This window comes from Cupressus sempervirens, chromosome 6 (assembly GCF_028749045.1).
Source record: "Cupressus sempervirens isolate cs-2001-9-10 chromosome 6, ASM2874904v1, whole genome shotgun sequence".
NCBI lineage: Eukaryota > Viridiplantae > Streptophyta > Pinopsida > Cupressales > Cupressaceae > Cupressus > Cupressus sempervirens.
In genome coordinates, this window is record NC_143123.1 from 385,757,728 (window position 1) to 385,783,631 (window position 25,904).

At 34.8% G+C, this 25,904-nt stretch overlaps 1 protein-coding gene across 1 annotated transcript; it reads left to right on the forward strand.

Annotated features, from left to right (window-relative positions):
* The first annotated feature begins 410 nt into the window (after positions 1-410).
* Positions 411-23,278, forward strand: LOC149552671 (equilibrative nucleotide transporter 1-like). Its single transcript, XM_089788234.1, has 2 exons — positions 411-1,066; positions 22,282-23,278. Exons 1-2 carry the CDS (start codon positions 532-534, stop codon positions 23,055-23,057), a joined length of 1,311 nt encoding a protein of 436 aa, XP_089644360.1. The 5' UTR covers positions 411-531; the 3' UTR covers positions 23,058-23,278.
* The last annotated feature ends 2,626 nt before the right edge of the window (positions 23,279-25,904 follow it).

Here is a 25,904-nt window from a genome sequence, read left to right on the forward strand (position 1 = left end):
TTGAATAATAAACTATTTTGAGTGACAAACACATGAAAACATTGCACTTCCTACAAAGCAACCAATCAAAAATAAATTTCCATGTAATAAATATGCAAACTTTATTTCTCAAATTTGAATAATAAATTGTTCTAATTAGACAAACAAATTAAAAACTTGGTACGGCAGTAACTAATAACATAAGCATTTTATAAGAGTTTATTGTCTTTATTCATTCCGACAGTTGTTTTTCCATCGAATTCCTGACCTGCGGAATACCCTTCGCTGTTTTATGGTCGAACAGCACGTTCAGAATATCCTTAAAACGAATGTACAAATTTATCCGACTGGTTGGTCAGTGTTTGGTACACAAAATATACACGTGGCCCATAATTGAAATGATAACAAGAACGACGTGCAAAGGCAAGCTTGTGTGGGATACGAGGGGAATCGAACTAGCGACATTCTCGTGATTTAAAAGCCACCAGGAGAAGCCAAATTTCACATTCATAGTCGCAGATTCCTTTCGATTCGGCGAAATCCACGTTAGCAATGGGGTTGTTCAGAAACCCAAGAGTGAAAAATGTCAGCAAAGGCGACGAGGATCTCCAGCCGCTCACAAACGAAGGCTTTCCTCCCCCAAAAGACAGCTTTAATTTAGCCTATTTATCGTACTTCACTCTGGGCGCCGGGTTTTTGCTCCCATGGAACGCCTACATAACGGCCATAGATTATTTCAGCTACATTTACCCTGGCAAGCAGGTAGACCGGGTTTTTTCAGTGGGTTACATGGTCACATGCCTGCTGTTTCTGTTAATTCTGATTACATGGGCACAGAGGTCCAGTGCTCGACTCCGGATCAATTTAGGGCTCTCTCTGTTTCTTCTCTGTTTGCTTGTCGTGCCGGTAATGGATGCTGCTTACATTAAAGGGCGCAGAGGCTTGGATGTGGGGTATTACATTACGGTTACGGCGGTTGTTGGGTGTGGAGTCGCCGACGCACTTGTGCAGGGGAGCTTGATTGGCTCTGCCGGAGAGCTTCCTGAGGAATTCATGCAGGCTGTTGTTGCAGGGACTGCTGCTTCAGGTAATTCAGCTTTTATGATGTTTAGTTTGTGTTTATGCTATATAGATGGTTAATGCTAGTGTGGTTTTCTTTTGAGCGCCCTTTAGGGCTTTTTACCATTTAAATTTCCACCAGTGAGTGCCTGGTCCCAAAGACACTCTTTGAAAGTAAACCATCCCAATGAACTTTTTCTGAACATTAGAGCCATTAAATTCATTGTTTTCCAACAATCCATCAATTAATAACAAAGCTTTTGGATTCGATTGTGTTTATCTTTTTTTCATCAACGTTTGGGATTATACTGTACGATCCATCATCATGATGAAGAAGTGCAGGTAGAGAAAATGAAGAAATTGCAGACAAGACTGAATAAAAGATCTAGAAAACAAGAGAGAAGTGACTTTGTTGATGCAAAAAATAAAAACACAATCGAATCCAGAAGCTTTGTTACTAGACCCATTATCGTTCTGATTTCTCCGACTTGTAAATGAGGGGGACATTAAAATATTCCTCATAATCATTATGCCACAACCTTTAGCTTGGTAGGTATGGGTGGCATTCAAGTGCATCTTATTGTAATTGCAATCTTCAGGTTTCTGATATTTCAAAAAATATTCACAATAATTACCCAGAGACTGTGTTAGAATCTGTCATTACTCTACAAAACTAAGTTTGATTAATAAGGGTAGTATTTGAATATGCCAAGTCCAAATCGTCCAGCACAACCTTTGACTCTTTAACATATGTGCCATGCTACAACAGATCCATAATCATTGGATTTGTTGACAACAAAAATTGAAATGTTTTGCCTTTATCTTTATTTCATCATATGTTTACTTCATAGTATTGTGCCATTACGTTATTTTCATTGCTCTAATCTACAAGTTTGGCCATTTTACCACTTAATCTTGGCATATGAAACAGTCTTTTCATCTCCAATATTCATTAGTTTTATTTTCATTATCTTAGTTTCCTCAGTTGATTATTTTTGAACTGAATTGCTCAGTTGATTGGTTCCTAGGAAATCATACGTTAGCCTTTGGGGGTCTTTACATTCACAATTTTGTTCTATAGCTATAGGCAATATACATTAAAAATGTTCAAGCATTGAGCACTGCTCACCTGAGCATTACAGATGGGAAGAATATTAATAAGATCAAGATGGACCCCTTCAAGGTAGAATTGAAATTGAGTTGATCAAGTTTATACATTCGTAATATTGAAAACAATACATTCTTGACTTTGTAGCGCCTTCTAGGTTCCACAACATTTATATTGTGAGAATCTATAAATTGAAGAATTAATTTATATATTTATAATAGGTTAAAAAGTTTGGCTGAGATATATTTGAAATACTACCCAATTTTTATAATCTTTAGCCAATATATATAATTATACAATATTGCTCTTTATACAAGCATCCAAAATGTATGCAACCACTAATTCTTTTTACTACATAACTGCAACCAATTCTGAACTGGTAGTTTAGAGTTTGATTCTTTTGACAGTTTGCTTTGAAGAACCCTCAAATCATGTTTCGGTTTGTTCCTAGACAAATTCATTCTGGTTGTGGGCAAGGTGCATGAATTTTGGATGTATTTGGGTGAGTCTAGGCCCAAAATCATAAGCTCAGAGTGAACCATGCTTTTTATATGATATTTTTTTGTCATTACATTTCATTGGTATGTTTGTGAATGTTTTTAGCTTAGGCAGCCATTCATTAAAAGACTTTACAAGGTTTTGGATATAACTGTGATTGGCTTTTAGCATTAATGTTTAGTTCATATGCCATAATCTTAGTTGCCAATTCCGGATCCGAATCCGATTTGGCACTTGAATCAAATCCGTGGATTCGTGAAAAAAATTCCCATTATGATTCGTATATATATGTATGTATGTATACAATAAGAAAAATATACAATGAGAGAGTGAAATAGAGAGCAAATGTGACGTGAAATGTATTTGGATGTTGAGTAAAAAGGTAACTTAAGGATTACGAGCCGTTTTTTTTTTTAAAGAGTCATTTTAAATAAGTTGGACCCACTTAAAACCTTGGCCTGTTCGTGGATCCTTGTGTATTTGTACAGATTTGCACGGGATCTTAGAGGATTTGTGTGAATTTGTGCTGATTTGGGCAGGATCCTTGTTTTACACCGTAGATCCGATTTGGGCGCCATTTCTAGAGTTTGCTGATTTTACCTCAAAATCGTAGCAGCTATTCTTGTTGTATTTTTGGTTTTAGGGAGGGACAACTCCATTATCCAGATCAGATTGGACGTTTTGTGATGATTTTTTGCTAAGTTGCCGGTTCGGGTTCGGTTCCAAGTTTGAAGTTCGAGAACCGGTTCGCAAGTTCGACAAAATTTTGGAAAGGGGTTTGGGTTCGTTAGTACAAAAACATCTAAATTTTTAAAAAAATAATATATGTATATATATACACACACACATTTTTATGAAGCATGAGTTAAAATTAGAATGTAGCATAGTAGCATAAACACATTTAAACAACAAGAACTTTAAAACACCATAAACAGTAACATATCATAGTGATCATACCATCATATAGTAACATAGTTGAATCAGCTTCAACATCAAAGATTCAAAACATTTAAAATATCAAGTTCAAGTATCATTGTTTCACGTTCATGGTTTAACTAATGGAATGAAAATCCATTAAAATTCAGAATTTTTAGTTCTAAGTTCTTCAATCTTCATCTTCTTCATATTCATCTTCTTCTTCTTCATCTCCTTCTTCTCTACCTTCGGTATTACTTGCACTAAGGCCAATGGGATCAGCAGCAGAATCAACAATGGTATTGACATCAAAGTCATCAAAATCATCAATTATAAGCCCAGCAGTGGAAGCATCCAAGTCCGCAACCTCTGCACCTACATTCCACTTCTTTGCCTCCCCTTCTTTGTATTGTTGACTCTTGTGCGAAAGAAGGCGCAAGTTGTTATGCACAAATACTAGGCTCTCTGCTTTTTTTTATTGCAACCTATTGTGCTTCATCGAGTGGATGAAAGAATAGGTGCTCCAATTTTTTTATGATGTAGAAGAACTAGCAACCTATAAAGACAGCATAAGGTAAGCAATTAAAAAAGAATTAATTCAATCTTATAAAAAAATTAAAATCACTATCTAGTCATGATTGTTTTGAAGATAAAGTGAGTTAATTTTTAAAAAATAAACCTTACTTGTGATATAAATTTGATTGCAAGGGGCTGCAATGTTTGGAATTTTTGGCCATGGAGGTACCACCAACCATGAGCATCCTTCTTGAACCGATGACGAAAAACATCATTACTTAGACTTCTAGCATTGAAAAACTCTATGAACTCATCCATGATTACATCTCTCATATCATCATCAGGAAATATTCTTCTAAATGCTGCCTGGTACCCCTCAGACACTTCCATATCTCTATATGGTGGCAACCTTCTTGGTAGATCACAATATTGTGAGCTATAGTATTTGGGGGTCAAGGCATAGGCAAACAAATGTAATGGAGTGGTCATTTTGTTCCATCTTTCATTAATAATTTTTTGCACTTGTTTGGAAAAGGTCTCTTGCAGATCTTGCTCCTCCTCATTTATAACTTGCCCAATCTTCTCAATCATTGAGTCTATGCCATCATAGATCTCTCCAAGGCAAGGCCTATCCATGTCAGTGTACCTAAGCATGCTCATAATGGGCTCGGTGATCTTAAGGAGATATTCCACACATTCCCACCATGACTCAGCCAATAGCCTATCCTTTATTTTGTTTGCCCTTTCAGTGTTCTTTTGCTTCCATACACCCCAATTGTGGCTGATTACCATACCTTGAAGTGCATCTTTCACTTGCACAAGTCGTTTTAAGACGATTATATGTGATGCAAAACGGGTCTCAGCAACCTGTGACATAAATTAGAGCAAAAAACAACTATTAGATATATATTTTAGAAAACTAAGAAAACTTTATACACATTAGCAATTGCACAAGTAAAATATGAAAAATAAAAAATTGTCAAATATTAAAAATTAAATTACTAACTTGAGTTCAAGTTCATTTACCTTCAATAGCACCAATTTTGAGTAGTTCCTGAAAAGAGATTGAGTCATGTGGTGGTTTGTGACAAGCATTTGTATGTCCTTAGCCTCTTCATACACTGTTTTGATCCACTCAATTTGGTTCCCAATCTTTTGTAGCATAAGATTGAGTGAATGGACTGCACAAGGTGTCCAAAAGATATGTTGATATCCTGATTCAACCAACAAACACGCTGCTCTACAATTCTTTGCGTTGTCCGTTATGATTTGGACAATGTTTCTTGCACCCACTTGTTCAATGACCTCAATTAGGATATCAACAATAAACGACCCATCTATTACTTTGCCCTCACAATCCACCTCTTTTAGAAACATTGCCCCTTTAAGGGACACCGCAAGGACATTGATCAAGGGACGGTTCCTGGAATCCTTCCAGCCATTTGAAACAATTGTCACCCCTGTCTCAACCCATGAGTCCCTTATGGGCTTCAATTGATTTTCAATTCGTTGGACCTCATCATCCAACAAGGTGGTGCACACTTTCTCATACCTGGGGCCACAATACCCTTTTGGAGCTTCATTGGCACCCCTCAACATGTCCTTCGAAAATGGAGAGCGAACAACATTAAAATACAACCCATTTGCATACAGGCATCTTCCCACCTTAATGTCAGCAATTTTCTAGGCCTTATTTTGAAAAGAAGTTTCTAGTGGTCCCTTTCTTTTGTGTACAATGGGGACAAATTCAGTGTCAATGTCTGCTACAGTATTGAAAAATGGGTGGTCTTGTACTATAACATCTGAGGGGGGTTGCATTCCCTTTGCTCTTTTACTTTTATTGCTACTAAGTTCTGCTGCCCTACGTCCTTCTCTCTCTTCTACTGCCTCATGCTCTTCAATATATTTTAACATAGTTTGATTTGGTATAGGGGCACCTTTTTTGTTAGGGCATTTCTTGACTCCTCTTCCTATATAACCACATAAATGACCTACCACATGATAATAAGAACTATTTCTTTCTACACTACATCCCCAACATCTCCAACAGAATGCACCACCTCCTGGAAGGGGTTTTATAATGTCTACATACTTCCACAGAGGAGAATTAGAGTTGGGTTCCATTTTTTGTTTGGTGTTGCCTATTGATGAAGAGGTAGATGGCATTCCTTTCCCTATGGAAAGAAATTAGATACATGTTCATTAATTATATGCAAGAAAATGACAAATTTTGGAATAATGGAAAAGATTCAAGAACATATGAAGATTGAAAGAGAAATGAAAAAATGAAAAAACTAGAATAAAAACAATAACAAATGGAATAAGATCTTACCTTTCCAGCCATTGCAAGTTTGCAAATGTGTATGAATGATGCACAAACACTTGAAGAACACCAACAAATCAATCTTCAAACTCCTTGCACAACCGGGTGCTTGCTCAAAAACTTATGTGCTCTCCTTTAAGACAAAATAACCTATTTAGAAACATCAAATGACAATGAGAGGGCACAAAACCAATTAATAACACCTTTGCAACACTCTTAAACAATTTATTCTTTTTACTAGAATTCCAAACAACATTTAAAATGATAACGCATAACAATAAACCATACACAACAAAGGAATTCATAACAACATCATTTGTTCTCAAGGAAACCCTGGTCAAGGGAATGCCCTAGTGGAGATGATAGCCAAAAGATAATGTCCTAGTACAAAAGTGTCCCTGTTAGGGGTTGATACAAAAATCCATTACATAAGTCCTTGTTAAAGGACTAGACCCTGTTAGGAGTTGATGAGAACTCAAGTCCCTGTTAGAGGACTAGATCCTGTTAAAGGTCTACTACGTTGTTAGGAGTTGATGAGAACAAAAAGAGACCCCACTACTCAAAGGATGAAGGTTAAAGCCACCTTCAAGGACCCATTGTCCATTACATGAAAGTTTGGATTATACCCAATGAATTATATATAGCATTGTTGAAGATTGTAGCTGCGATAGAGATCTTTATCTCTAGAATTATGGATGTTATTATCGTTATGGTCACCTTCAGCTGAAGTGGACATTTATGATAAAATTGTAATATCAAATATAAAGACATGTGTCATTCGACATACGTTGAGACATGGAAATACAAAGAGTTGTATTGGAAAATAAAGAATTATATTTTTGGAAATTGAAAAGACTTTCGGTTGTAATGTGAAGAGTCTCTCTATGTGTTATATACATCAAGTGAAAGGCATTGTACACTTGAATTTATTTCATGATCAATAAAGTGATATTTTTGTTGTGTGGCTAGGTTTTTCCCTTCTATTTTGGAAGGGTTTTCCTAGGGTATTTTTTGTCTCTTGTATCCGTTTTGGTTATTTCTTATTGCTGTTTATCTTATCTTCTGGGCAAATATCCAACATGGTATTAGAGCCTAGTTAAAATAACAACATTTAAGGAAACCTCATTTCTCTAGCTCGGATATCTGTTGCGATTTTCATAAGTGTTTTAGTCTATTTGTTCATGATGACTGCAATAGAAATTTGGACTCTTGATTATTTGTTGTGTTTACAAATAGCTTGTGAAAGTGTCTATGGAATTCTTCTTTTCCTGCAGACTTCTTTTGTTCTGTTTGAGCTGGGTTCTCATATTTCTGTTCATTTTGTTTTATTTTGTTCAAGTTTGGACTCATTCGCATTAATTTTTTCGTACTTCATTTTCTTCTCGTGGTTTCTCTTTATATTTGCTAGTTTCAATATGAATGGTTATTTATGTTATGACATTTCCCTGGCTTGACTTCATGATATCATGATGAATTTTTTCCAGCTTGGTTTTGGATGTTGTGACTAGTGCTTTGGTAACGACAAAACAAGTTTTAGTGATTTTTTTATTTTTATTCCCTTTGTCAGTTAGCAGTGATTAAAATAGGATCTTTGCCTTTTTGTCTTAGTGTGGGAATCTTATCGTGCGCTGACTATTAACTATTAGAGTAAAATTTCTCTAATTTTGTTTCTTTCTCTTCGGGAGATTTACTTCTATTTCTAATGGTAACTCTTCTTCTATGTTTCCATATTCTCTTTTTGCTCAATATGAAAACTTTCTCTCTCTTCAGAATGTTTTTATTTCTCTCTCTTTGTACGTTATAGAAACATTCTTGTCTATACTTGTATATATAGATAATTTATAATCTCTGTTTAATAACACATTCATTATTTTACCATAATATTCACTAAGTGAAATATAAAAAGCTTTTCTTGAGCAGGTTTTGTCTTCTTACAAGCATTTTTTTAAGTATCTTTTATGTGTGCTCTTTTAGGGACGTTGTCTCATATTTTTGGCATTGTGTGTATTGGTATTCCCATCATCACGTCTTCGAGACTCTTCATGAAAGCAATGGCTCTCTTTATCTTTGACGTCTGATTTTATATTTAGGGGATTTAATTATTACCATTGTTGATTCATATTATCATGCAACAATGAATTGTGTAACTGACAAAAAATGTCACGAGCAGAAGCCTCTTCAACTCATGGATCAACATTTCATCATTTTTTCGGTGGATGCTTTGTTTTTTCTATGCTCCGTGATAGTAGTATGCTTTCTCATTTTTTTGTGATATGTAAGGAGCATTGTTAGTGCCTTTAGCTGTGCTGAATATACATGTTATGCTCTGTATATGAGCAGTATGGCGGTGACTGTTCTGTGTGTGTGTATTTAGCATGAGATAGCTCATACCTTTGATAGCTTTCCTTGTCGTGGGAAATCCTTTTGGGTGCTAGCCAGAAGTGGCAATTGGAAAATATACTATGCACTACTTCTGTAATCCTATATTCTCTTACTGTTAATAGAGGAGGATGTCAGTTTGGGCTCTAAAATTGAAATAACCAGAGCTCTTTCAAGCTGTGAAGTCTCATGTGATCTATGATTTCTTTGAAGCCATCTTAGTTGGAGGTATTCACAATTGTGGGATAGAAATTATATCAAATAGTGTTGAAGATTGCTAAACAGCTGGTGTCTATTATTGACCTCTTCAAGTGATCTATGCTTGATCAATGGATTCAATCCAATCATCAGGTAACACTACGGGTTTGTCAGTCACAAGAAGCTTATAACTAGAATATCTGGGCTTGTTGGACCAAAAACTGGAAATGGTTTCTGCATATTTTAACGAGAAACTAAAGAATTTTTCTTGGCATATTACGAGGCAGATTGCTAGGGAGGCATTTCCTATCCTTGATTGGACATTGGTTGACACAAGTATTAAAGTTAAGCATTTCTTTATTTTGTTAAAATAATTAAAATAATGTATGCAATTGCATTGGTCTGTATCTTAATCTCTATTGATTGTAGGTTAAGCACTAAGATGGGGATGTTGCTTTTGCTTTGATGTTACATATTCAAAGGAAAGATTCAACCTTTAAGGGAGGATACTATCCCAATCTTATTGCATTGATCTAAGTAGTCCTTGATTGATCTATATGACAATTGATTTAATTTCTAGTGGTTACAGGATGCAACAAAAATGATCTTTAGAGGGAGATGTTCAACTTTAGAGGTTTTTTTTTTGGCTGAGAGGGTGTCCTTATAGTATCCTGATTTTCTTTATACGCGCTTTTAATGCTTGTGGTATTTGTTGAATTTGAGATTCTTGTTGGAAAAATGTTTTAGATATGATTTCCTTTATTGCAGATTTTAAGACTCTTGTTGGAAAAGAGTTTCAACTGTGATTTTATGAGATATTATTCATGTGAGTTAATAATTAATTGTAAGGACAACTTATTAACTGTTTCACTTATGAGAGATTCATAGTGAACATCATGTAGAGAGAGTAAGGACAACTTGATAATTGTTTCACTTATGAGAGATTTATAGTGAACATCATGTAGAGAGAGTCCATGATGTCATCACATTGAGATTCTGTGATAGGAGTTGGAAGTCATGTTGAGAGAGTCTGGGATAAAATTCTGGTTGTAAACCTTACTAACTTGTCATGTTGAGAGATTCCATGACAACATCACGTTGAGTGAGTCCGTGATGAAAGTTGAAGGTGATTTTTTTGCAGGTTTTTCATGTTGAGTAATTCCATGATTATTAGTTATGAATAAATATTTCTATCTATCATGTTGTGTGATTCCATGATTGTCAGTAATTATTACATGTCTATAATGCTAAGTGATTCCATGTTTATTAATGAGTAAATTGTTCTCTTAATGTGATGTTGAGAGATTCCATGACAACGTCACATTGAGAGTGTATGTGATGAAAGCTGGTTATGTTCTTATAGGGTTTTCATGTAGATGTTTCCATGAATTATGTTTTGGATCTATGTTTTATCTTTGACATCTTTTGTTGCAGCCTTGTGTGACTGCTAAGCTAAGATCTCTCACTGCCTAAGAGGGAGTGTTGGAGATTGTAGCTACAATAGAATTTTTTTTTCTAGAAATATGGATATTATTATTGTTATGGTCACCCTCAACTGAAGAGGACATTTATGATAAAATTGTAATATTAAATATGTTGAAGTATAGCATTAGTCAAAGTGATATACTCATTACATTGAGTATTTGTATTCATGATTTATATGAACATTGTTTTATGTCTCATATTATTGATATATATATGTGTGTTTGTGTCTATTTATTTATAAATAACTTTACTTAACTAATCAGGCTCCTATAATCAGAAGAGACTATCATGTTATGAAGTTCCTGAATGTAATTGTTTTATCACCTCATGAATGTCGATTCAGAAGCAACTAATTGTATTTGCTTATACACCAACGGTGATCAAGTAGGGTAGAGTCATGTCTCTATGGGACATGACTTTGTTGTAGCTTTTGTCAAATTGATTTTATCATGAGATACCTCGTTGATGGTAAATTATCTTTAAAATAAATATCTTATATACAAAATATATATTATGCATTATATATCTTACATATATAATATATATATATATATATATTATATATGTAATATAATATGTTTTGTGTTATATTCCAATGTTATAAATCAATTAATTCATATTATATAAATATATGATAGATGTTATGAATTAATTATTATTGAGTATTATGTTATGAATAAAAATTAAGTATTATGGTATCTTGATTTTATTATTGAAAATATCAAATAAAGAGTTGTGTTATGAAAATTTATGTTGTTAGTAATAGATATGAAATAAATTTACTAACATCCTAATCAATATTTTTATTGGTATTTCTATATGTTAAAATATAGATCATAGTATATATATATATATATATATATAGAAAATAGAAGATATACTTTATGTTCAGAGTATACACATTTATCTATATTATATTGGGATGATCTTATATAATTTTGAAGAATTATTTATCATCCTCGAGTATTATCTCTTATTTCTATACGAGCTATGTGCCTTGATCTTTTCCTTTGAGAATGTTATTGCAGGAAGATGGAGATTGAGATTTAGAGGGAGCCCGGCGTTTCTTTAGAGGCAACCTTGAAAGAGAGGGAGCATATAGAAGATATGATTTGTCAATCTTCGGTGATCTCGATCATATTGATTCAGAGGGAGTAAACCATGTTGTGATGGAATCTTCAATGATTGATAAATTGTAATAGTCAAGAGGACTGTAATTCATGCAACTATATGATCCTAATGGGCCTACCCTTTATGTACATCATATGAAAGTGGTGACTTCAATTGAACCATTTAAGATAAACGATAAACAATGTTCTATTCTCACTTGAACCATCTTTAAAGGGAAGATGTTCCATTTATGTGGAGATGCTACTAGATATTGTGCAGACTCAACCTAATGATAGTAACTCCAAAGACCTTGATGATCAAGATGGATAAAATAAGGCTCTTATCTTTGATGATTGAGATTATGAGATTTTTCTACATTAAGAGGGAGTATGATAATTGAGATTATGAGATTCTTTTACATTAAGAGGGAGTATGACACTTCTTCAAAGGCAATGCAGGAGCTTAGAACATTTATACTCAGAGGGAGTCTAGAAATACTTGTGGGTTACTGCATGATGTTGATGGGCCTACTCCTACATATATCATGAGGGAGTGATGAGTTCGATAGGCATCCTTGGGTAAAGAGAGTTTCTGAGGAAGTAACTAGAGGACCTGACTTCCCAGGATTGATGTTTAGAGGGAGAAATTTTGAGATGCAATCCTTTGTGGATGATATCTTCTCTATGAGAAGTTCTAAGAGAAATTCTTTATAATGCGCTCTCCTCTATGAGAGAGAAATATGAGGTGAAAACCCTTTGTACCATCTTATGACCAGGTTCATGGTGGTTACTATTTCACATATGATATGTAATGAAAGGTGACGATCTTTCATTGACATATGTAAACAAAAGGTAACTATTATAAGATGGTGATCTTATAAATGGTAAACCTGTTATTATGGTTCTTCGGGGCGGATTTTGCCGGACACCATGATAACAAACAGACAGAAGGCAATATTTGTAAGGTGACAATCTTGCAAATGATAGGCCTTTTATCATGATAGTTTTGTTCCGGATACGCCGAAAGTCATTGATAGCGAAAGCATTATGATTACTCTAGATATTGTTTCGAGCAATTAGAGATCATAATATATGTTATGATATTGTTCACAACATTGTGATTGTAGTTATTTGACAAGTCACTATTTCAGAGTGTTAAAGTCAAATAATATGTTGTGTATATATATCCTTGATAATGATATCTCATAAAATGTATTTGCAACTTCTCCCTTGCTAAGAGGGAGTGTTGAAGTATAGCATCAGTCGAAGTGATATACTCATTACATTCAGTATTTTTATTCATGATTTTTTATGAACATTGTTTTATGTCTCATGTGTGTGTGTGTGTGTGTGTGTGTATTTATTTATAAATAACTTTACTTAACTAATTAGGCTCTTATAATGAAAAGAGACTATTATGTTATGAAGTTCCTGAATGTAATTGTTTTACCACCTCATGATTGTCAATTGAGAAGCAAATTAATTGTATTTGCTTATACACCGACGATGATCAAGTAGGGACATGACCCTACGTGGCCTTTGGCCAAGTAGAGTCATGTCTCTATGGGATATGACTTTGTTGTAGCTTCTATCAAATTGATTTTATCATGAGATACCTCGTTGATGGTATCATGAGATACTGCACTAGCCTCCCCCAACAATTATTACTTGCAAGGGCACCACCTCCTTATCACCCCCAAGATTATAGAGAGCTTCAAATTTAACACTATGAATACATTTGAGCTTGTCAGAATCCTATTCAGCATATACCTTAACCAAAGATGATAATGTGTAAGACTAGTCGCTTGTAAAGTTCCTTGACAACGAAAAACCAATAGGCATTTGGTCAGTAGTTGTATATCTTGGTGGCAAGAGCTAAGCTTTGCTATATCACCAGTAATTTATTAACTACCTAAAGCTCTTCTTTCAAAGCACCAAGTTCTGAGTAAAGTGCCGTAGAAATACATGTAGCTAATGCGCCAATGACATCTCTTACATCTTCAACACTAAGGCCATTATGGAACGTTTTCCGTAAAATGGAAAAGAAAGTTATTTTGGTAATAACCCTTGATGCAGAGGTATCAACACTGGAACTCCCTTAAGGAATTAAACACTCAAGGGATTCAACAGTAGATTTGTCTCTACATCACAATAAAATTGAAGAAGGTTATTTTGGTAATAACCCTTGATCTAGAGGTATCAACATTGGAACTCTCCTTAAGGAATTAAACACTCAAGGGATTCAACAGTAGATTTGTCTCTACATTACGATAAAATTGAAAATGAGCACTTTATTCCAAATCTGAAAACTTAAACTAATTTACTGTCGAAATGTAGACAGAAAGAGGCAACTTCATATTGTTCCTATTACCAAAGTCTTCCAAGGCTTCTCATTTAAACATTTCAATTTTTAATCTCTTCAAGCCAGCCTTAAATCTTATTTCCATGTCCTCCCAAATGGAATCCCAAAAATATTTAGAAGTACGGAAAATCTGCTCATACAAAAAAATGAGATTACTCCACTTCAAATATCCATTTTCATAAACTCCAAACTATATAAATGTATTGTAAATTCTGAAATCTGTACTAATGTGAATATTGGAATAAAGAAATGATTCCACTGAGGAGATAAAAGTCCCTTTAAAAATCAGATTTTGCAACTAAAAAATCTGCACTAAGAGAACCGATCCAATGATTTAAATCAAATACATATTAAAATCAGATTTTGAAAACTTACAAGTTCTATTTGAAACCACCGACTAGAATATGGAATAGATTCACTGTTTTAAGCTTCATCTCTCCAAGAAAAGACTGATATATATTCATAGTTTGTATCCAATTGGAATTTGAAATATGCTAAACCCGATACCATTGAACCAAAGACCATTATCGATTATGAATCTTTACTTCAAAGTCGTAAATCAAACCAACTATTCAGTGAATAATCAGACCAACCCAAAATTTGAACATACACCCGATAATACAGAAAGGACACTGAATAAATTGAAACAATAAATGAACTCTAAAATTTGATTCTATAATCAAATTCTTCTTACAAGATCAGGACCATGACTGTCCACAGTCAGAGGGTGTTACACCCGATAATATAGAAAGGAGAAACTGAATGAATTGAAACAGTAAATGAACTCTAAAATTTGATTCTATAATCAGATTCTTCTAACAATATCAGGAGGACCATGACTGTCAACAGTCAGAGGGTGAGATATGAATTTTACATTTTCGTCCTTCTCTCTGAACTATCTAATTTCTCTCTATCGATTATACCCTTTATAACTCATTTGGGCTCTTACAAATGACTGTTCATGTTCCTGTGGGTTACATGACTCTTTGGAGTCCTTTCTGGTTACAAAAGATTTCAAATTACATTTGGCACATCAATCTTATAGATTGCGCTCTTAAATATATTGATATTCTCAACATGATAACATTGGACTTCATCAAATGTGATGGAATATTAAATTATCTATTTGTGCTCCAAATATCATAATATTTTATTTGACTTCCTGTAGCTGAGGTACTCCTGCACCAACCCTTAAAATTTTGAAGGGTATAAAAGTTATTTGGCCTTTATTTAAAAAGGTGATAGAAATATAAAGGTTGTTATGAGGATTTAGTTAGAAGGGGGATTAATAATGAATACTTTTGAAAGATCCTTTTAAGAGGGAGGAATAATTTTATTTTTAATTCAAAAATAGGATTATTGTTATCCTTGTGAAGAACCATATGATGTCTGTTGCTATCTTATTATGTTAATATTAAATTGTTACCTACCATGACATTTGAGTTTGATAAATTTGTTTATCATATGCAGACTGTGGTATGCTGAATATATTTTCCTATGTAGGCTGCAAAATATATATACTGACTGTTCTATGTTTTTAATGTGCACAAACCAAAAATAAACTCCCACTCCCATTGCTGCTCCATCTTACCCCACCACCATTTTTGTTTTTGCTGTACTGGACCTTAACCTAAACTGGTATCCTAGAACAGATGGATAGTTAGAGATAAAACCAAATATATACCTCCCCTTTATAGGATTGTCCTAGAATATAGAATTATTGCAGGTTATACATATTTCAGATTACTGTTTCAATTCATGCGGATCTGACTTTAATACTGCTTCCTTCTTGGAATGTTGATTCCTGCTCTTTTAGGTAAGTGCTTCTTCTCCTTGGTTTAATCTTCCTTGATTGATGTGTTGAGGTAGGTGTGAGTGATGATAAATAAATCCCCTTCAATGCTTGGAATGAACTCTCTTTTATACTTTGTGGGTGGAAGGGTTGCCACCTTTCAGAAGAATTGCATCACCACTTCTCTTTGTTGCCTCCGAGAATAATATATTATTCCCCAAATCTCCCCTTTCTGATCCCTTCAAATGAAACCTTCTCCCCTTTTTAATTTCCTCCAATGTGAGGGATCTCTTTATTATGGTTACAACCTTTCATAATTACCACCCTTCAAAGGAGTCACAATCATTCATCATTGCTGCCCTTTTAAAAGAGTTACTTCCTTATCTTCTCGCCATTCCTTTCATCTTCCCTTAATGCTTCCTTAATTCTTCGCCCCATTCTTTTTTCCTTCATACCAAATGAACTCTTCTCCCTTTTATATCTCATGTTTCAGGGAGTCTCAACTCTTCATAGCATGCCCCTTGACCTTTCTTTAAACTTAAATAAACTTTTAATAATATATTATTATATAAATTTTCTATATTTTAATTTTATTATTATTAGCTATTAAAATCCAATTCCAAAAGGGGGACATTTATAGTCCACCCAACGCAAGATTGCTTGTCCTCAAGAAATCTTGTTTTTTATTTAAAATTAATTCATTAACACACATGGATTAGGAACACATTAGGTATGAATCAAACAAAGATCAAACACACGAGGACACAAGGTATACAAATGAACATATGCTAACATATAAAAACACAAAGTATACATTTAAGTGTATGCAGACACGAAGAATACACATAAAGATACTAACTACACATGAATATATTCAGACACAAAGCATACACATAAAACCACAAATATACACATGAATACAAGCAATCACAAAGTATGCACATAATATGTGCATTGTTAGATCTCTTCCTTTCTTGAGCCAGGAAGTGAGCATAACCCCAAATTTGCTGCTCATAATCTATTTTGAACAAGGAATTAGGCCTAACCCAATCTCGTTGCTTACAATCTATTTTGAATAAGAAAGTGACCTTAACTCCATCTTTTGGCTCATAATCCATTTTGACCCAGAAAGTGGGCTTAATCCTATCTTTTGGATCATAATCCATTTCGAGCTAGAAAGTGGGTCTAACCCCATCTTGTTCATACTCCATTTCAAACCAGAAAGTGGGCCTAACCCCATCTTGTACTTATAATTCATTTCAAACCTAAAAGTGGGCCTAACCCTATCCTTTTGCTCAAAATCCATATGGAGCCAAAAAGTGGGCCTAACTCCATCCTTATGCCCATAGTCCATTTTGCGCCAAAAAGTGAGCCTAACCCCAACCTTTTGCCCATGCTCCATTTTGTGCCAAAAAGTGGCCCCGACTCCTAAACCCATCTTTTTGCCTTTAATCCATTTAGAGCCAAAAAATGGGTCTAACCCCACCCTTCTACTTATAAGCTATTTAGAGCTAGAGAGTGGGCCTAACCCCATCTTGGCTCATAAGCCATTTAGAGCCAAAAAGTGGGCCTAAACTACCTTTCTGCTCCCCATATGCTCATAGTTGTGTCATATCTTTGCTTCAAAATGCTTCAAACATGTACTCAATGTGTCCCATAGAACCACTTCAATATGCTTAAAAACATTTGAAGTCTCTTCATATTTCTCTACTCTAGGACTGCTCTAGATTTCTCTAATATGCTTTGAGGGCTTCCTTACGAAGTCCATTTGGATTATCTCATAACCCTCATTGTTTGAGAATCTTTCATTATGTCAAAATAATTTGTGTCAATTGACCGTGATCTTTGAGTACTGATTTGGACTATGATTCTTGTCATTTCTTGCCACTGGTTCTTGATCACTATCTTCAGGCACATTGCATGGTGCTGTTCTCACATGCTGGAAAAATCATTGTTCTAATACCAATTGTAATCTTCCCTCTTTGGGATCGCCCTAGAATATAGAATAATTGCAGGTTATATATATTTTCAGACTGATTTAGGTAGATCTGACTTTAATACTGCATCCTTCTTGGAATGCTGATCATTTCTCTTTTAAAAAAGTGCTTCTACTCCTTGGTTCTATCTTCCTTGATTGATGCCTTGAGGCATGTGCGAGTGATGATTTATAAGTCCCCTTTAATGCTTGGAATGAGTTCTCCTTAATAAGAACCGTGCCACCACTTTTCATTGTTGCCTTTTAAAATAATATGTTATTCCCCAAATTGACCTTGCCTTTTGGATCCCCTTCTCAAATGAAACCTTCTCCCCTTTATACCCTTAATGTGAGGGAGAGTAACACCTCTTCATAATGGTCACAACCTCTCAAAATTATCACCCTTCAAAGGGTTTATAACCCTTCATTGTTGCCCCTTTCAAAGAGTTACTTTCTATTCTATTCCCATTCCTTTCTTTCCTTAGTCCTTCCTTAATTCCTTCTCTCTCCATTCTTTCTTCCTTCATACCAAATGAACTCTCCTCCCTTTTATATCAAATGCTTGAGGGAGTCACAGCTCTTAATGGCATGCTCCTTGACCTTTCATTAGATCTAATCTATGTTACTTGGGGAAACATCCTCGACCTAAACCCCCCAGCCCTCCTGTACTGGGGACGTGTCCAGGATGGGGGGACGACCCACCCCATCCTTGTTTTTTCAAAATTCTGCAAGGGACGTCTTGCAATCCTAATAACATCAAGAAATGTTTTTCGGGATGGCTAGTGATACCTCAAAGACCCAGGGATAGATGGGCGTTTTCGATGGGATAGACAACATCAGCACTTAAAAACACATTTTTACAAAACACTTGTCTTAATTTTGAAGTGGGCCCCTCCTTCCAAGTTTGCCCTCTTATGCTTATTATTGTTTGGTAGTTACTTCCTAGCATTTGAGGTCCTTTGATTAGTTTTTGACAACAATACATTAAGAATTGTAAAATTATGAATGTTGTTATAGTCATGCTACACCTTAAAATCTAAGATACCGATGCGAAATCCTGGAAGCTGGAGGAAGAAGCAGATACAAACGGGTGTTGGAGGCGGACAGATGCCACCCAGATGCCACTCACAAGCACTCAGATGTGTCCAGATGCCTTCTAGACGCGTTTGGGTGCCTGTGAGTGGCATCCGGGTGGCACCCACTTTCAGGCATCTAGACGTATCCAGATGCCTGTTAGTGGCATCCGGGTGGCACCCACAGGGCATGTGGGAGCATCCACATGCATCTTCAACTAAAATCCTCATTCTTATCCTCTGATATAACTAAAGTCCTTCATTCTTCCCCTACGCTCTTCTACAGTATTACTGAACGCATCTTCTAGAGGTGGTCTTATTCATTCTGATTATCTTGATTAGAAGTATTTTCAGTTTTGTGCTAGAAGCAGTGTGAGGATATCTTCTTCCTTTTTAATCGTACAAAAGAGCTTCTGTATCATTAGATGAAGATGCCTTGAGTTTTCTTTTAAATGCATTGTTTCAACATAGCATTCTTCTTGATGATTAATAATGGTGATCTATGTTGTTTACTCTAGTATGTCATTCACTTCCATTGCATTTTCAGTTCAAACCGAGTTAAATGTGCTGAAATGTTTAAGTTTTATCTAGGTTTATATCAGAGAAATCCAAACTCAGTGGTAGGATTGTAGATACCTATTTGTGAAGAAGACATGCTGCTATTAAAGGAAATGTACACTAGCCTCCTTCCAAACCTGACACTAATCCACTGTCTTATTATTTATAAGATTAGATAATCAATTGATTACTTATGTTGCTTAAGTAGCTACTTCTGTTCACTTGATATCAATTGCTTGCCTGTTCTGTCTGAGATTGTTCATATAGTAATTATCTGATTAACATTTCCCTGACAAATTTGAAATGCAATAAATGCCTATTTTTTGTTCACACCGTGGAGATAATTGATGTTTTTTAAATTTACCTTGGCAATGATGTTGCATGCATATATTCTAATCACTTTTCTAAGCCCCTGAACATTGTAGATGTCTATTTTTGAACAAACAACGTAGATCATCTTTTGACCTTGAAGGTAAGAATATGACTGAAATTACTTGTCTCATCTCTTCGCACATGCGCGCGTGCGCACACACACACACATCTCTTTGCACACGCCCGCACACACACACGTGTGCATACATACACAACCGCATGCCCCCAACCCCCACAAAAGAAATCCCGCATCGCACATCTGCTTCAAAATCCACTTCTGAATTGGTAACTTAGCTTAAAATCATATAGCAGGCTATTTGCAAGCTGTTGGAAAAGTTTGAAAAGTACGTTACAGACCTAGAAGATTTTCTGGCCATACATCAGTGCTGGGTTGGTTTTGAGGCCCTTTGTGGAAGTTTTGGTGAATATTGGAGGTTGCATCAAGGCGCTATCTTGCCATAACAGATCTATATCATGATCAAAACTGTAAAGCAGACCTGTTTATATTAATATCAGTGCACTTACAATGAGTTGGAGGTGTAGTTTCAGGATTAAATGATAGTAGCGTGTTTCAATTTGGAAGGTAGGTTATTGTTCTTGTTGCTATTGACAATGAAGTCCAAATTATATTCTTGGGTGTATTTCAAGATTGTATGTAATTTTAATATTTTAAGCATATTGACGATGAATTCCAAATTATGAATGCATATTGAGTATTGAGTTTGACTATTGAAATGTTTAGCATAGCAGCAATTTCTGGAAGAGATTGTGTTAGAGTTTTTTGTGTCAACATTTTGGATCACACTCTGTGATCCATCATCAGGACAAAAGAGAGCTAAAGGATGAAGTGATGCTTAAATGCCATGCTTAAATGTCATGCTTTATCCATGATTTCATATGAATATAATGTATGCACATTTTAAACTTGGCAAAAAAAAAATTGCCATCCTGCAAACTTGTCCCCGTCTCCTGCCATCCCGTCTTGGAAAGTTGGGGCAACACTGTACTTAATCCGCTAATTATTATATTATATTTTTTATATTTTAATTTTATTATTTATTATTAAATTCTATTTCAAAAAGCAGACACTACAAAATGCGAACAAGATACTTAGAAATTAAGTACAGTCGAAGCTAAAACTGCGGAAAATGGTTGCCTTGGTAGCAAGTAGACAAAATATGATATCAGACATACACTGAAACATTCCATTTAATAGACTTTTATAGCTATGAGCCTCAGTGGCTGTGCATTTTAAAAATAATTATATCTTCCACAAATATTTGTATTGTTTTACTTTTTCAAGAATAAAGATAAATTTATTTTTTGGTAAGCATATGGAATTCAGAGTTCTGTTTACAGGTCATGATACTGATTATTGAAACCTATGGTTTCTTCTCAAGGGGGTTGAATTGTCTTCAAAACATTTAAAAGAGAAGGAAAGAGGGAAAATTACACTGATGAGTATGATTGAATTTGTGTTCATTGGACCCTGAAAACTATTGTATTGTAACAGTATGATCTGTTGGTTATAACTCATAATTGCTTGAGACATATACAGTGTGAGTCTATTCTAATAAAAAACACATAGAAACAGAATTACAAGGTAAATTGTTGAGTATGGTCTATAATGAACTATTCATTTGAAGCCTGTTTGCATACAGCTCTGATGACCAAATCCTTGTAAATTTTTCTTTCAAAGCACTCTTGCAGGGCTGTAATATATCTTTGCTAAACCTGTTGTTGTAATATATTCTGGTTTGGCAGCTTCATTGCAATAAAAGATAACGAGGCTTGTTTTATAGGGAATCAACTTAGAATTGGCTAAATGAGAGAAATCAAATAAACCGTTTCTGTCCTGTTTCTGGGTAGGTTTCTGTGGCAACCTGTCATGGGCATCCTTTAGAAGAAATCCAAGAAAAATAAGCACATTCCTTTTGGTCATATTTGTAATTTGGCATGCCGTGTGTTTTGCACTGCCATTTTGAATAATGAAATAATCCTACATATGCAGGTGGATTTTCCATATTGTTCATAGCTACTGTCAATAAAATGTCTTGGCCTGCTGTTTCAAATCATGAAAAATACTGTATGTGCTTATGATAGCCATGATTATGGTTTTGCATAGTGAAAAAAATGAAGTTGAGAGTTTAAAATTATTGATAATTCCAATTTTTAGTAGCAACATGGGATTAGGGTAGTTTATTTTGGAGTTTTGAGATCTTTTAAAGCTTAATGGACTCAGTAAATAATTATTTATAATTATGAATCATAATGAAATAATTAAATATAATTGACAAAATTATAAAGTTTAATGGGTTATTCATTAGGGTTGCTATATGTGATGTATGTACCCCATCCTTGTTTCTCCGTGTTGCTCCATTTTGGTCAACCAATAGACAAATACGGCAATGCAACCATGTTTCCTCGTGTGTTTTTGGTTTATAGTTTATACATCTGTTTCTTTTTAGATTTTTGTATGCTTTTTGAGTTGATGTAAGAGGCTCCTTGAACATCATGTATTTACATTATTGTTCAGATTGTTCTTTGAGTATCAGGTCTTGAATATATTATTATATACAGGTGTTCTTGTGTCTGCATTGAGGATTCTCACCAAGGGTGCCTTACCACAAGATGTCAAAGGCTTGAGAATAAGTGCAATTCTATACTTTGTTGTCAGTAGTGTGCTTATGGCAGTTTGCCTGGTATGCTATAACATGGCAAACCGGCTACCAGTTATTAGGTACTATAATGACTTGAAAGAAAGGGCAGTGGAGACAATTGCCAACAATTCAGCAGATACAGAAGACATGTCTTTCCCAGTCACATCAAATATTCTCTTTGGTGCTTCTAAAGATGGAGGTAGACCAAATTTTTGGCACATATTAAGGCAAACAAAATGGCTAGGATTTGGGATTCTCTTGATTTATGCTGTAACACTATCAATCTTTCCAGGTTACATAACCGAAGATGTGCATTCACATCTTCTAAAAGATTGGTATCCTATCTTATTGATTACTTGCTACAATATTTTTGATCTGGTAGGAAAATCTCTAACTGCATATTTTATGCTTGAAAGTTCTGCAATTGCCATTGGTGGGTCTGTTGCAAGGCTACTATTCTATCCTTTGTTTTATGGGTGTCTTCACGGACCACATTTCTTCCGAACAGAGATTCCAGTTGCACTTCTCACATGTTTACTAGGCTTGACAAATGGTTACTTCACAAGTGTGATCATGATTGTTGCCCCCAAAACAGTTCCTTTACAGGAGGCAGAGACTGCGGGGATCATCATTGTTCTCTTCTTAGTAATTGGATTGGCAATTGGCTCTATTGTGGCCTGGTTTTGGGTCATTTAGTTAACTGTACCTTGGAGGGTTCTCTTCTATTTGTCATGCTACATCTGCAATACTGTTTGACTGAATTAAGAGTAAGGGGCTTGATACTTAAGTCCCTTCATTGATGAATAATCAAGAAAATATACAATACTCGCTCCAATAGCTGGGCCAATGTCTTTTACTTCCTGTTGCTCAGCAGTTTACTGTTTCTTATGAAAATGGAAAAAATAGCGATTCTTTTATTTCCTTCAGTTTATAAAATTCATTTGATGTTATGGATGTTCCGTTTACATGGACTTGTACAAAATGGTTTCTTAAAAAGTTGTTAATTTTCTTTAAAGTAATATTTATAAAAAGGTTTCATAATAATATAGACAATGGTATAGGCCTAGCAGGATATATCTACAATCCCCACCTAGCATTTGCAAAGTGAAGTTGACCTCAATTACTATAAAACTGTTTTTAAGATTTTGTCACTTTTTATAAAACAAAGAAAATTTGAGGAAAAGAATAAAGATAAATTTTGAAAAAGATTTGTCAGGGTTTCCAAGCTCAAAAGATACAGGTTTCTTTAAAAATGGAGTCCCCCTACCTTGCAATGTGTTCCTTTTGGTTTGCTTAATTGCTTGCTGGGAACGTAACTGATATAGGAGGCAACACTAGTTTCTCTCATGCTTACATTCTTTATTTCACATTATTGCAATATATTGTTGATGCAAAAGGTGCAAGAAATAAAATTTCCTCTATTGGTTATAAATCTTAATCTGCAGGGAAATGTTGTTCTCTAAATCTCTTCCATACTTATCTAACAGGGAACTGATGAGTAGATTACTATTTGCCCATAATTAAGGGAATTTTTAGTTCTTGGGCCATGTCAGTCCATAAGAGCCACCTTCATCTATCAGCATTCACCTTACATCTATCATTAAAGGGACACATAAATAGAGAATTGAATAACATCAACATAAAACAAATACAGTAGCATGTACAAGTGACTGAATCTGTTTGTTGGTAGCTGAAATAAGGCGTTTTCTAGCTTTTAACAGCTGAAAGAGGTGAGATGTTTTTCATACATACTGTGGTGAAAAGTGATGCTTTTTTAATAGCTAGAAGTGATTTGCAGCAAAAATTATTATTTTTAATTCATTTAAAATAAAATGGACGAATTATTTACCCAGGTTATTTTCAAAGTTGACATAGCTGCTTATTCAAGGAAACAAATCATGCATTTTACTCACTGGGGACATGCCACGGAAATGAATTTGTAACTTTGTGTGCAGCATTTGAGTTTCAAATATTTTGGACACAACTTGGAAGAGCCATCATTAAATGATGCAATATTTTTTCAAGTGCTGAAGTTCTTTCAGGGAAATGAAAGCTGATCGTTTCATCAACAAAATTATAAATTGAAAATCAAATTTTTTTGGCTTATAGGCCATTCAAAGGATGAACATTCTGTACTACAAAAATTGTGGTCATCTTTGGTTGTCCATAAAATCCATTTTGGCAATAATATTTCTAATTTATTTTGACATGTGACCAACTCAATCTTATAGACTACAGCTTTTCCATTCCAGTTATTTATATGATAGCTGTAAGTAGAAAAAAGATATGCCAAACGTATAAGAGCCACATGCATGAATAAATATTACTTATTAGCCAAAAGATATCCAAGAGCCCTGTTGTTTTGAAATAGCTTTTTTTATGTGATAGCAGAGAAGAAGCATAATATGCAGTCTGTGCTTCAAATGTATTCAAGTTATACGTTGCAATAAGCTTGTGTTTCATTTATTTTCTTCTTGAACAGTCCAAAACAAGTTTTAAAAAGAATAAAAAATGCACCATCTCCAAACATTTACCAAGGGTTTATGTGCGAGACCTTGGAGTTTTAGAGAAGATCGAGAGCCAGCAAACTTCACTTTACTGCTTGGCGCCTATTTAAATGACCACATGATTTAAGCCTCTGCACTTAGCTTTAGGCTAACATATCCTGGAACTTAGAATTGTCTGATTGAATTTGCGATTTCCAGAAGAGTAACCTATGGTCTCTCATAAACAAAGGCCTGTTGTGCTGGCCATATTTATTTGGCATTGAAGTCGTAAGAGTTTTATTTTATCAAATGCATTTTGGATATTGTATTCTTGATGGTGTATAACAGTTTGGAATAAGTTCTTTAATGAACAAACTATGCCAGATATGTGATTATAAATTAATGCCAAGGAATGGAAGAGGAGAGCATTAGAGGTCACCATCGATTTCAGGAATAGGACAAGCTTATTAAAGGCCACCACCAATTGGAGGGAGAGGACAAGTTTACTGCAGGCTCCCAAAAATGGACGGAAGAGGAGATAATCATAGGCCATGACAAATGGAAGGTGGTGTTCGGTGATCTGAGTTGTAAATTCCTACTTTGTAAAGTTTGATAATCTCCCAAGGGCTAGGGGTATCAAAATTGTAAAACTTGTTAAAGTCACATATTTGAGTTGGGCAATTTAAGATCAATTATTGAAATAGGTGAGATCAAGGTGATAGATTAATCATGGCACTAAAAAAAACTTCAAAAAAAAATGCACAAACAAGGTAAGCTCTACATATACATTTATAAATACAATAAATGGTTGCAAAAATATTGGACGAGTCTACTTAGTTATCCATGAGCACATCCGAAAAAATGTCTTACATAGGCTGCAAAGATTTCGATGTCGTCTAGTTAACTAAACAACACATTCAGAAAGATATGCCATACACAAGGAGCCATTCAACTAAGATCAATTTTCTCTTCAATTATTTAATCTATTAAGATTTATAAATTCTTCTTAGAAATTTAGAATGAACCAAGATCAATAAAATATCGAAATAACTTGATT